Source organism: Amblyomma mixtum, chromosome 9 (assembly GCF_055824585.1).
Source record: "Amblyomma mixtum isolate Tamu chromosome 9, ASM5582458v1, whole genome shotgun sequence".
Lineage (NCBI taxonomy): Eukaryota > Metazoa > Arthropoda > Arachnida > Ixodida > Ixodidae > Amblyomma > Amblyomma mixtum.
In genome coordinates this window covers 29,415,502-29,429,491 of record NC_143020.1, presented here as the reverse complement: position 1 = coordinate 29,429,491, position 13,990 = coordinate 29,415,502, and the positions used below count along the sequence as shown (strand labels likewise).

The 13,990-nt window shown below is 44.2% G+C and overlaps 1 protein-coding gene across 2 annotated transcripts in view; it reads left to right on the top strand.

The window, feature by feature from the left end:
* Nucleotides 1-886: 886 nt before the first annotated feature.
* Nucleotides 887-13,990, top strand: part of LOC149328631 (inter-alpha-trypsin inhibitor-like) — a 32,252-nt gene continuing 19,148 nt past the window's right edge. For both annotated transcript variants that reach the window (XM_089560928.1, XM_089560927.1), the window contains exons 1-2: nucleotides 887-1,059; nucleotides 8,312-8,467. In XM_089560928.1, the coding sequence (XP_089417054.1) occupies nucleotides 987-1,059; nucleotides 8,312-8,467 (229 nt within the window). In that variant the 5' untranslated portion in view covers nucleotides 887-986. The remainder of the gene's footprint in view (nucleotides 1,060-8,311; nucleotides 8,468-13,990) is intronic.

Below are 13,990 nucleotides of genomic sequence, written 5' to 3'. Positions count from 1 at the left end.
CCGAAGAGTTATTGCCCGAGAATCACTCGCATAGTGGTTACCATGAAAGGAGGAGACAGCGTAACACCTCAGCAACTGCCGTTGACTCTCGCTTTGCAAAGCGTTAAATTTTTCTGCGAGTTTTCAGTGTTTTCTGAGAGTGGCGAATGCTGTCCAAAAATTTAGCAAAATAAAACATTAGACATGCTCCTTTTGTCGTTGGAGCGAAGAATAAGTGGCGATATTCGCACAATACTCCGCTCATTCACAATGCCCAATATCAACCTTCACCATATATTCTAGGGTAGGCGATTGTTCGCTTACTTCGCGGACCGCACATCGTTTACAGCTTAGACCTGTTGTTTTTAGGCCCAGAAACCGTTGTCTGCATGAAACAGCTAAGCGCAGATGTTTACTCCTGCGACATGCTGCTGCGAGAACCATGACAACAAAAGACTCGAAAACAGCCTGCTTTGTTTAAAAAAAATCTTTCTCGTCCCTACTGTAGCGATTGTTTTCTTCTGTGAATTTTTACAATTGAACTTTTGTGGTTCAGGTTCGTGACCACTTGATAACTTTGATGGTGCCTTCTTAAACTGTTTTCTACATCATAATTTCTCGAAACAACAGTCTCCCCAGCAGTAAATCCGGCGCAAAATACATTGCATATTTTCGTTTAATTCCGAGGACTTTGAAGCATGTTTCGGCGGAATTCTTTGTTCTTAAGATGTAGAAATCTTCACGTTCGAAGGAAGGCTCACCCGCGCCAGACAGTAGACAAAGGTTTCCAGGATGCCTTGTTCGCAGGCTATTGGTTACCCCCACACGGTTTCGCACAGAGTCCTACACAATGAACAATGCCGTTTGATTTTCATGTACTTGTGAAGCCTAAACCTATTCTTTTCTTTCTGCAACAGCCATATGCAAGCGAGGCGTCGCAGTGGGCTTATAAGTGAACGAAGAGGCAACACATTTACCCAACCCTACTTCCACTTCGAGGAGAAACCATGATAATGTACTCGGCACTGTCATTTTTCCTTGTTTTAGGGCTTTGCACTGCAGCAAGCCGATCAACGAAAGGTAAGAAAATTGCTCTGTATAACAATTCAAATAGAGCAGCAGTTTCCAAGCGGTAGATTTAAAACACGCGGCTTCAACGAAACCATTTATATTTCTGGTTATTTAGATAAAGAGATGGAAAAACTCTCGACTCTTGTTTAATCCTTTCGCCAGACTTGCGGTCAGCTTGATAGGAATCTTTGGGGCACGCATGTTAACTGCCAGAGTTTGGATTTTGCTTCTAGCAATTTTTTGGTGTGCTAAACCACTCAGCTAGAAGATATTACGAAAAGCAAGGCCTACATTGCTGGAGAGTAACACTGAAACAAGTAAAGTCGGAAGTGACATCCTCTCAATAAGATTGTGAATACGTAAGCGCAGACATATTCTCAAGAGCGTTTCGAACTCTTTAAGGGAATGCGGAAAGGAATGTTTAAAAAAAAATAATTTTTTTAAGCTGCGCAAGCAAAATGAAGGGATGATCGGGGTGTTTCAAATGAGATTTGTCACATAGCAGAAGCCCATAACAAAATAATGCAAATATTGGAATATCAAAGTTCGTAAAAATATTCCTGCTAGGAGAAGTGAACGATACAATTGCAATGCATCGCAGAGCTTTTTTTCTGAAGCAAATGTAACTTACGAAGATTTGTTATACCCGTTGTGCCGCAAAACTATAGTACAATATTGAAAATTAGAAAGGACTAACCTGTTATAAAGCATTATTTTTTCTCTTACTGGAAGCACGTGGTCAAACTGTGCAAGTATACCGACAGCTGATAAGACCTTTGAACGAATGTACTCTACATGAGTATTCCACGTTACATTGTTAGAAAAGGTAACTCCCAGAATTTTACCGACTCGTCGAGCTCTGTAGGTTGATAATTGAATAGGAGTTCAATAGGTGCTGATATCTTTTTTTTCTCTTAGGGTGGCGCTATACAACTGTAGTCATTGCTGGATTTATTCGCCGTTAATTTGCTTCTGCGCATAAACTAAGTTGAGCAAGAACAATATTTTTTGTTTACTAATGAAAATTTTGAGCAGCTTACCCTGCCCCTGAACAGAAGTGCGCTAAATGACAGCTTATTGTTTTTTTACTGTCATATAAGCTCACTGGTGTTTGTGTTCACTGCGCTTTCAAAAGACATTGTGCAACAGAAATGGTTTGCAAAACAGCTTCCATGTGCTCAGCACCATTGTCAGTCCACGTAACTCGGTGCGTCTGCTTCTACTTTTGTAGAGCAACCGGACGCGTCCGGATGTCGTGATAAACACTGTGTAAAGAGCGAGGTAGCGAGGGCAGAAAATATGACTAGCTGATAGAAGGGGTGTGCGTACGCAAGTACTCCAGGTGTTGCCGAAACGACACGTATTATCAGGGCACTCTTGCAAGGCGGAAAGGTACGTGGGTGCCGTCAGTGGCAGTAAGGAAGTGAACCTGCGCGAAGAAATATCACGGCGGCAGTTTTCAAATCCAGGCTCGTATAAGCTAATGAATGCAGTAGTTGCACTGCAGTAGTTACCATCTTTGCAAAAAAAAAAACGGGCAAGGGCGGTTTATTTCTTAGCCACGTAGAAAAACACGGATGGCAGCCTTTAAACCCTGAACCTGTGTAATGTAAGGTGAACCCCTGCCCTCACGTTTTGACATCTTTCGACCTTTAGGGGTGCTGTAAAGGCTCCCTTACACGGTTGAGAAGCAAAAACCTGTTCCTCGGTTACTTATGGCAAACGGGCTACTTGATTCGCAAATGCCGATGCGGCCGTTGAGTTGCGAACAGGTCTTAGCCTACTGTGCATACATCGCACTATTACGTGCTCAGCAGCAGTTGTTGTACTGGATAACTGAACAAATATGTTATGGAAAGAACACCGTGCGAGCAGCACATCGGCCTTCCCAATATGCTAATTATATTCAATGCGGCGGGAGACAGTGATAGCCGTGTTGTCGCGAATAAGTTAGCAGAGATGGCTGCGCACTCAGATATACGTTAATGACGGTAGAGTCTGCATAACGAGTACTTGATAGTGGGAAAAGATAAAATTGATCTTGATGAGTGAAGTCCATGCAAAGCCAAGCTGTGCAAATGACACGTTGAGCAGAATATGGATAAATATATATAAAAAAGAATACTCTGCCTTACAGGAAACACAGAGCGTGTCTTTTTATGGCCTAGGCGGCGACGATGCAGAGTATGATAAAGGACCACCGATTCTTCGCGCATCATTCTTCTAAATGCAGTTCATTAAACGCTCAAATGATATTATTCGGCACAAGACAACCTCCTGGCCCTGGCTCCTGGCTCTATTTCCTCCGTATGCTTTCCAAAAAGGCCTGTATATGCACATAGTTTTCGTTTACACGCGCCTCAGGCTGTGTTTGCTTATACTCGATTCTGAAAATTGTGTCCACAGCAGAAAGTTTTAGGCATTAGCAAATTTCTCGAAAAAGATGGATATCTTCCGAAACCCAGGTTTACTGTAACCTTCTAAAATCCATATTTAACTACGCCTGGCCCAGAAAAACTGCTGCGAACAGACGTGAACGGCAACGTGAAGATTTCAAAGAGATCGATTCAGTATAGAAAGACCTACTCTATCCCTCGCCCTGGCAATTGAATAGTAAGTCTTAGGACAAAAAATTTTGGCGAAAGATTTTTTATTCTGGCCGTGATCGCAAAATAACCACCCTGTTCATGATATGAACCACATTCTTCTGTCACCGAAGACTATTTGCTTTTAGCCGCTGAATATCTCTGTACTTTCTCGCTCATGTAAGATAAAATAACAAAGTTCGTTCATTTCCACACTCAAATGGATCCATTTCGTTCGGTCAGTTTACTCATTAACCTGTATTGAGACACTAAACAGGTTATTGTAGTACTTACATGTCAAAACGATAAGGTAATTTAAATATTTTGCTAGAAAATGTAAAAGACAGTTGTCCCTAATGATGAAGCAAAGGTAGAAAACCACGGGCTGGTTATCACATACGTATGAACGACGCCAGCAGTCATAGAAACCAAGGAAAGCATAGACGAACGTTTTCTATAATATTCTGGACTAGATCTATTGGAAATTAGTAATCAGTTTTTACTTAAAGAAAAATTGGTGTGAGGATAGAAGAAAAACAACCAGATGCTGCAAATCGGATCCAACCCACGACCTCAGTGCGTCGCTAGGGGGCTGCCCAATCTTATACGTTGAAGTACATTTCTGTTTAGTGAAACCTAACAATCAGAGTATTCACTGACGCCCTCCTCGCCCAAAGCGGCGTAATTAGAGCGTCATGCAATGCCGCAAGTTCCACTTGAAATATCAACGAACTGTGAGGGAGGAAGCTGTGTGCGCACCCTATACTTATTGCATAAAGACTTCCAGAACCGAGGGCCTTGTTTAGCTATAAGCAGACAAGGATAGAGAAATGAGGAACTCATTTTGACCTGCGTGTTAAGGAAGTCGTCACACAAAACTAAGGAAAACAAACCATAACATCTTTTTGCGACGTTAATAAATTGAAAATTTTTAGAGTAATAACTTATGAACTGTAAGCTGAATGAATACAACGTAGAAAAACACAAATGGAACCAAACCCACGACTTCAGTATGCCGCCTCAGGCAGCAAACATTTTCAAAGTTAGATTACACGGTAGGTAAGTGCCATCGAAAGTAGAAAGTTTGAAAGCCACCGCCATAGACCTGTCGCCACAGTACCATACGCGTCGTAAAGAGGTCGTTGGTTTCGGATCCTATTGGCATATGTGGTTCTTTTTGTACTTTATAATTCATTGCTTTCATGTAAAAACTGCTTTACTACCAATTTCCTGTCGCTCAGGAACCACGAAATAAAAAAAAAAACTTTCCATATACTTTCCATAGTTTTTTTTATTGTTGGCTGCCTTCGTGTTGTGCCAAAAATAGCAGATGTAGCTACATTTTGAAAAACGTTACTGGCAATGGCAATGCCAACGTAGAAAGGAGCATTGATTTGCAGACGCGACATTTGAGAGAAGGCCCTCAAGGTTGGTTGCAAACACAAGCACATATGATAATTATGTCGTCTATCTAAAATTAGGCACACATGTATTGTAGCCACTAAAGGATTTGCAACACTTTGTTTCCTAATAGTCACGATTATGTTCGCCTCACCTGCCAACAAATTGCTGTATCTACATCTTATTTGCGATCATCCGTAGAATGCAAAGTAATGTGCTGGCTTCCATGCACATAGAATTTGTTAACGAAACTACTAGGCCTCCAATATGAGGCTTTCTGATAAATTTTGAATCGCCGCCTCGATAGTACGTCTAAATTTCGAAGGGAGTCTAGCCTGCCCCTTCTAATAGAAACCGCGAAACGTGTACCCGCTTTAAGTTTATTGACCTTCTTTTGACCAGGTGGCTGGTAATTAGGACTAACGATGACGTACCCTTTCAGACCTCTCCGAAGGCTTGAACTCAACATGAGTCCAATTAGACGACTGGAATTCTTAACCCGATGATGATGTTAAATCTTCGTCTCTGAATGGCTTTCTTCCGCAGTTGTCCACCGTCATCTAGCTACGGATTATTATTTCTGCTGTATTATTCTCGCGTTTCTCACGTTGGCATCTCTGTAAATTTCGGAGATTTTGCATCTTGCGGCTAGTGGTACACTGCTGCCTTGACATTTACAAGCGTCTATATAAGTACATGCATGCCTGCCTATTACTTGAGTTCTTTAAGTATTTGTCCCCAGGCTTCAACACCACGCGATCCAGGCAAGCATTATGCAATAAATATATAAATATTAGCGTGATAAGCCAAACACCAGACTCCCCAGGTGTAAAACGTCCTTTATTTATACCTTTTGGTGCATATCAGAAGAAGTCAGCGTTCGAAGAAAACGCTTAAACTGTTGCATGCTCTCTTTGTGAGAAATCTGGATCACTCAATAAAGATACCCATTAATGAGAGACTCAATGACCATTTAACATTATTCACTTTATAGCGACTCCAATACAACCGGAAGGTAGCGTTGATTCAGCGAATAGAAATCATAATTAAGGCTTTGTAGGAAAGCTCCGAAACTTGAGGGCATTGCAATTAACGCATTATTCTTTAAATAACGCCGCTGTCATTGTCATAAGGTCAGGTTAGCAGAATTTCTCAGGTTACTTTCAAGGATATTGTGCCCTTCCCAAAAAATAATTGTTAAAAGAAGGTAAGTTGGCGAGTTCTTTTATCAGGCACAGAATGTAAGTGGCCAGTTCCCGCTCATGACCATATTAGCAAAGGTGAGCTCGAAAGGTTAAGTTAGGGCAGGTGAAGTGAAGTTGAAGCAATGCATGAACGCAACTATCCCGTTATTACACAATCCCGTTATTACATAGGGAGATCGGCAGCGAAGGTGAAATAAATTGATGTGAGATTAAAATATTAGCACACGCCCAAAGCACCGGCAGATGGATGAAAATAAGCGCTATGCACTATTAGGAACCAAAAACTCTCAAGAGAGGCGTTGATAGCCTAATCATACATTGTGTACGATGTGATAATTATAGTCCGACACGGATCTCTTAGGTGTACGTCGAAGGTTAGGAGCTACAGATTGTGAATTTGATGAAATTAACGCTAATAGAATACAAGGGCTGGTCTTTCATGTTTCATACTCATAGTCTTGGAACAAAGTTTTTTTTTTCTGTGTGCGTTTGCCCTTAAAACCATGCTCAGAAAGGAAAAGAGCCTGCTAAAATCACAATTGGTCGTTTTTTTTTTAATTGCCGTTTCATCACCGTCTAATGATGCATTTTGTGCGTAAATAATTGCACTTGGATCACTTCGAAACGATAATTCAGATGAGATGGTAATAGCTAATTGGTTCGGCTCACTTTCTTAGCACCCATTTTATCATGACTTCCTTTTTCTTTTCATGTTCCTGTAATTTCCCTGACATAGAATCTACAGAGTGATTGCTACGGGAAAGAAGCTCTCAGAGATTCATGAAGCGCTTATTGTCACTGATTCCTGCGAGAGGCGAGGTTTTGCTAGCTCCAGCCCAAACATAGCCGCTGCCTCAACAATCTTCAGCCAAAGGAATCCGCACAAGTTCTCACCTCAGCATTTTGGAGGCTTTTGATAAATATTGGCTGGTCCATGTATTCTTCTTGCCCTATAAATTATGCTACTTTTTTCTTTCTATTACTGCAAGGTCCGTACGCATATTCTCGGCAAAAAAAGAAAAATGCCGATCCAATCACAATGAAGCGACCTATGGTGCGGAAGTACCTTTTTATACACTCATTCCATAATTCCATTCAGGGAACAGGTTTTTGTGATAAATAGACGCTGTACCGAGTTTCTAAACACATGATTTCTGTGATACCACCCTTCGTTTCGCGGTTCATCATATGCGCTATGCTTCTCAGGTAAGATTGAAATAGGGCGGCTTAAATGCCTACGGTTCACTGTGCCTACGATCGCAACGAAACGGTTCCGTTTTCAATGCAGCGTGGTCTAGTTTGACCAACCCCACAGCTTAGCGCATTGACCGTACGTTGGAGCCACTAACCTTGCAGCGTCAATGTGGTATTGCATATGTCTTCTGTGCAGATGTTCAGCTAACACGATCGATAATCTATTATACTTTACACTCAGAGCTTAACAGTTCCTTGAAATTGGGTCAGAAAAGAGTGTTCTGGCTTTTATGATAACGCGCATTAAAAGCAAAAGTGAAAGGTAACGCAACGCGTTTCTACGGCACCTGTATCTCGCCCATGTTTCTTCTCCTGATAACCCGTGCCGATGCAGTTCACCTCCAAATTTCCGCGCTTGCGGTCCGTTTTATCTGCGTCTCCTCCCTCTATTTCACAAAAAAATTGCGGCAGGCCCTTATTTAGGATGCGAACGATTTCACCTTTGTCACTTTGACAGTACTCGCTTACGTTCTTACAAGTGCGCGTTTCTGATTATAGCTCGAAAATCTCTTGTGCATAAGTGCACAATACACGGGTCTCAAAGATTTTGAAAAAACGTTGAGTATCAATAAGTTAGTGCAAGGTACCTGATATTTAAGGCAATGAAGCGTCAAGAGGCCTCACATGAGATGTCGCACAACCTGCTGTTGGTTTAACATATATTCTTTTCCTAGTCAAGCAAAAGTGGTGCTCACTGTTAATTATGTGTGTGACAAACGACACTTCGATAAACTCAGCCATAGGAAGACTCTTCCTTTTAAAGGCAAAAGGTAGAAACAAGTTTGCCGTTATGCCTTCACACTGGCCGCATTTCAGATCCGAGATGCATCTCAGACCAAACAATCATTACTACAAGAGGATGCCGCACACTGAGATGGCAGTTCAACCCATTTAACAAAAAATGCATTGAGACATGCAACAAGGATGGCCCGTTCGATAGCAAGTTGGCTTGCGACGGAAACTGTCGTAGTGGTGAGTCCATGCGTTTTTTTCTATTCTCTCACCTTCATTGTGTTGTTTTAGTTTTACCGGAAAGGTGTTCTAAAAACGAGCCCAAGATTGGTAGGTACATGCGTCGCGTAAGTTTAGATGCAGATTTCGGCTTGGAGTCTCCTAAGGTTCGCAAACCGGAAAAGTTTGCAAATGTGCATGTTTAGAAATATAAATGCAGTAAGAAATGTAGAAAATGTTTGAAACCAATCGTAGACGTTCCTGCCGTGGAAAAGTCGAAGGCTGTTGCACGGCCGAAAATTGAATATATTCCTTCTAACAAGAATAAACGTTTTTACTACACCTGATCGCGCCTCGAAAATTTCGTTCATGCTGGAATGCTGTCGCAGCATATATATAGTGTAATGTGGAAACTCGCACAGTTAGTGTGGACGGCCACAATCCTTGTCCCAGCGGTGCTGCTCAGCAGGCCGGCGTTCTCAAGCGCGCACCCGAGCTTCGTCAGCTTCGTCTTCTGTCTTCTTCCTCTCCTTCGGCAGCGCTAGCCGCTGAGGCAGGAAACCCCAACTCTCTTTCTCACAATACCCCCCGGGTGAAAAGGCGCCATCCTGGCGGCCTAAGGGCACGAGACGAGAGCTGGGTCGTAGTTAGGCTTCAGGCGGTCTAAGTGCACAATTTCACGGCCGCGGTGGCGATGGTCAGACGAAGGCGTGATGGGCTCCACGGCGATGTCTGCTGAACAACGCGATAGGGGCCCTGGTATTTGCTCAGCAGTTTTGTAGACTGTCTAGGGCTGGAGGAGAGCACCCAAAGCCAAACCAAGGAGTCCGGAAGATAAGGCGGCACCAGACCGGGAGAAGCGGCGTGGGAGCTGCTCTCACGGTGCTGGTCGTGAGAAGTAAAGGAACGGGCGAGTTGACAGCATTATTCGGCATGCGCAGCGGCCTGCGAGACGGTTGTAAAGTCGGACGAATCGGGGCGGTAAGGGAGTGTGGTGTCCATGATGGAGGAAGGCTCGCGTCCGAACAGAAGAAAATACGTTGAAAAACCAGTAGTGGTTTGCGTTGCCGAGTTCTAGGCGTATGTAATGAAAGGTAGAACGCGGACCCAGTCTGAGTGATCGGCAGAAATGTACTTTGCCATCATGTCGCCGAGGGTCCGGTTAATGCGCTCTGTCATGCCGTTCGTCTGCGGATGGTACGAAGACGTCGTGCGGTGAACTATATGACAATCCCGAAGGAGGGCCTCCACGACGCCGGACAAGAAGACGCCACCCCGGTCACTGAGCAATTCCTGAGGCGCACCGTGACGAAGAATGAGGTTCTGAAGTATGATACCGGCTACGTCAGAGGCCGTCGCAGCTGGCAACGAGGCAGTTTCGGCATAGCGCGTGAGATGATCAATGGCGACGATGATCTAGCGGTGCCCTGCGGCAGTGATCGGAAGAGGGCCATAGAGGTCAATTCCAACACGGTCGAATGGCCGGGCGGGACACGGTAAAGGTTGTAGAGCAGCAGGTGAGTGCGGTGGTGGGTTCTTGCGACGCTGATATTCCAGGCAAGAGCGTACGTACTGGAGGACGAAACGGTACATGCCCCGCCAATAATACCGAAGGCGTAGGCGGGTAAAAGTTTTCAGCAGACCGGCATGAGCGCAATGCCGGTCATCATGATAACTGGCACAAATGGCGGAGCGGAGATGCCTTGAAATCACGAGCAGCCATTTGCGACCATCGGGGAGGTAGTTCCGACGGTACAGCGGCTGGTCACGCACGACAAAGTGATGGGCTTGGCGACGGAGCGCTCTAGAAGGGAGGCACGCTGAGCGGTTGGCTAGGAAATCCAGAAGAGAAGTAATCCAAGGATCGTTGCGCTGCTCAGAAGCCATATCAGTAGTGTCAAGAGAAGGTGTGAGGCCGGAAATAGATGGTGGGTCAGGCTCAGAGGTCGCAGGGGAGCGCGAGAGAGCGTCGGCGTCGGAGTGTTTACGACCGGAACGATAAATGACCCGAATGCCGTAATCTTGTAAACGCAGAGCCCAACGAGTGAGGCGGCCAGATGGATCTTTGAGTGACGACAGCCAGCAAAGGGCACGGTGATCGGTAACGACATCGAACGGGCGCCCGTACAAGTAAGGACGAAATTTTGAGGTCGCCCAAATAATCGCCAAACATTCTTTTTCTGTGACGGAATAATGAGTCTCCGCTTATGTGAGCGCACGGCTGGCATAAGCAACGACGTACTCATTGAAACCAGGTTTCCGCTGAGCTAGAACGGCACCGAGACCAGTGCCGCTGGCGTCTGTGTCAGCTCTGTAGGCGCGGAAGGTCGAAATGGCGCAAGATCGGAGGAGAGGTGAGGAGCTGGCGCAGCGTTGCAAAAGCTTCGTCGCATGCAGGGGACCAAGTCGACAAGTCGTGGCTACCAGCGAGAAGTTGCGTCAGCGGGGCGATAACAGCAGCAAAATTCTTGATGAAACGGCGAAAGTAGGAGCAAAGGCCAAGAAAGCTTCTGTGTTCTTTCAGGGATGTGGGCTTCGGGAAATCAGCAACTGCGCGGAGTTTGGCAGGGTCCGGGAGTACACTATCCTTGGACACGACGTGGCCTAGGATAGTCAGTTGTCGAGCGCCGAAGCGACACTTTTTCACGTTTAGCTACAGGCCAGCGTCACTGAGACGGCGAAGAACACTCTCCAGGCGAAGAAGATAAGACGGAAAATTCTGGGAGAAGATGACAGCGTCGTCCAAGTAGCAGAGGCATGCCTGCCATTTAAGGCCACGGAGGATGTTGTCCATCATACGCTCAAAAGTGGTAGGCGCGTTGCACAGACCGAAGGACATCACGTTAAATTCCTACAGGCCATCAGGCGTGATGAAAGCTGTTTTTGGGCGATCGACGTCGACTATCGGCACGTGCCAGTACCCAGAGCGCAGATTCAACGAAGAAAAGTACTCCGCTCCCCGCAGGCAATCCAGCGCATCGTCTATACGAGGCAGGGGGGTCCAACCTGCCCACCCTGTCATCTGTTCCGGTGCCGGACGTCGTGGTAGAGCCTGGTAGCCTGGGCATCGTGGCGTAGATCCACGGGGAGAACAAGCAGCACCTCCACCAAGTGTAATGTGGAAACTCGCACAGTTAGTATGAACGGCCACAGTCCTTGTCCCAGCAGTGCTGCTCAGCAGGCCGGCGTTGGTTGGTTGGTTGGTTGGCCTCAAGTAGAATGGCACATACCCACTACGGGGGAGTGGCCAAGACACAGGCGGTGAACTGTTGGAATGATTAGGAGCTTTAGAGGAAAAGGAGTATTAATAGGGTATAGGCTGACAGATTGGACGACGCAACGAAAGGGGTCCTGTTAGCTGGGAGATCGAAGATGGGACGACGGCTTTATGTGCAAATTTGAATACATCATATGGAATGGTTCAATTTTGTATTGACTGAAAGAGAGACAGAAAAAAAATGAAATGAAATAAAATAAAATAAAATAAAAATGTAATAATAATAATAATACATGAACTGTTTGATAATCAGAAAAATGAAAACAAATAGAAAAATAAATAAATAAAATTTACATTGGCATGGGAGTCGCTGTGTTTCGAGAAGAAATTGTTGGTGTTGTTGTCTCAAGCGCGCACCCGAGCTTCGTCAGCTTCGTCTTCTGTCTTCTTCCTGTCCATCGGCAGCGCCAGCCGCTGAGGCAGCAAACTCCAACTCTCTTTCTTACGATATATATATATATATATATATATATATATATATATATGTATATATATATATATATATATATATATATATATATATATATATATATATATGTATGTATATATATATATATATATATATATATATATATATATATATATATATATATATATATATATATTAAGTTGGGGAAGTCACATTGAAAAATTTAACAGATTTATTCAACGTTTCGACCAGGGACTGGTCTTTTTCGAGAATGATCATACAGTGCATGGAAGGGTCTTCTTATAGCAGTGAACATGGCACATGCAGGGCTTGAAAAAAAAATGAGAAAGAAATCAAAGGGGAAAGAGGAAGACAGCCGAGACACGAAACCGAAACGTCAAGGTGCGCAGCAAAGGCGCCGCCGTGAAAGAGGTGAAAGAGGGTGGTGGGCCTGGGCGGGCACGCGACTAGTTAAGGGGAAAAAAAAAAGCGTAGGGGTGGTTAACAAAAGAAGGCAAGTGCCTGCCAATTGTGTGCGTAAGTATCGCCTCTAGCCACCTCTGTGTGGCCCCGCGCGACTCCAGAAGAAAGCACGAGAACGCACAGGTTGCGGTTGAGCTAAGTGTCTCCACGGGTGGCACGCGGACCCCCAAAACCAGATGAGGTTGCATATGAAGACCATATGGAAAGCTCCTTCTTTACAGGAGTAGAAAAAAGAATAAGTAAAGACAAAAAAGACAAAAATTGGCACTGCGATGGCCGAAGGAAACAAAACCACATGAGGGTCGCACGTGAGAACCACATGGATAGGCTCCTTCTTTAGAGGAGTGGGAAAAAAAAGTATAAATAAAGACAGAAAATGGCACTGCGATGGCCGAAAAGAACAAAAACACACACACGCAGAGGCGACATGAATACACAGAATATACACAAAATTGTGTCACTTTTGTAGCATTCTTTAGCAGAGGATATGTGGGGAAATGCGTAAAAGCCCACAAATTAAGTTAAAGGCAGCGCCAGAGTGTTAGAAAGTGTACCAAAAAGGCAAATTTCATTACAGGAAACACCGTTTAGGAATAAAACAACAACAATATTAGAATAAATACAAATGGCACGCGAGATAATACAGGCGCCCAAAATAATAGAGTTCAATAGTGTGAAAAATTGTCCCAAGAAACAAAGTTTACCCAAACGCCGTGATCAGCACCAACAAAATGATAATAATGCGGTGAATACACATGAGAGACGAGCGTCACAGAATTCGTGCTTAACCACAACAAAAATAATTTCAGTACCTCGACTAGAAATGAAAGTGTTAAATACATAACAAATCGTTATGCAACTGTCATCATAGTAGATTTAAGAAACAATATTTTCGATGCAAAAGAGTTCACAAGGAAAAGAAAAACAAACAAACAAAACATTGCAGGAAGATTTAGCCAGAAAGGCAGGAGAGTTTGCCAGGGCTTTCATTAATTCCAGCAGACAAGGTGTTAAACTTAAATATTAGATAGGATTCACAGGCTTCCCTGTCGTAATGTGTCTGGAAGCCAGATTGGAGTATGGTGGCCTTGAAGTTTCCAAATGAATGGCCTTTTGTCGTTAGGTGTCTTGAAAGAGGCAGATCTGGCAGTGATCTTATGTGTGCTCTGTGGTTATTTATTCTCAATCGGAAAGGAGTTTCAGTTTGCCCGATATACTGAGCACGGCACACACCGCACTCGAGGAGGTAGACTATGTTGCTGGTGTCACAGTTGAAATCTCCTCGAATTTTGAATGAGAAAGACGACGCTGTGCTGCGAGCTTCTGTGACCTTATTCATCATTGGACAAAGTTTACAGCGCGGTTTATTGCAAGG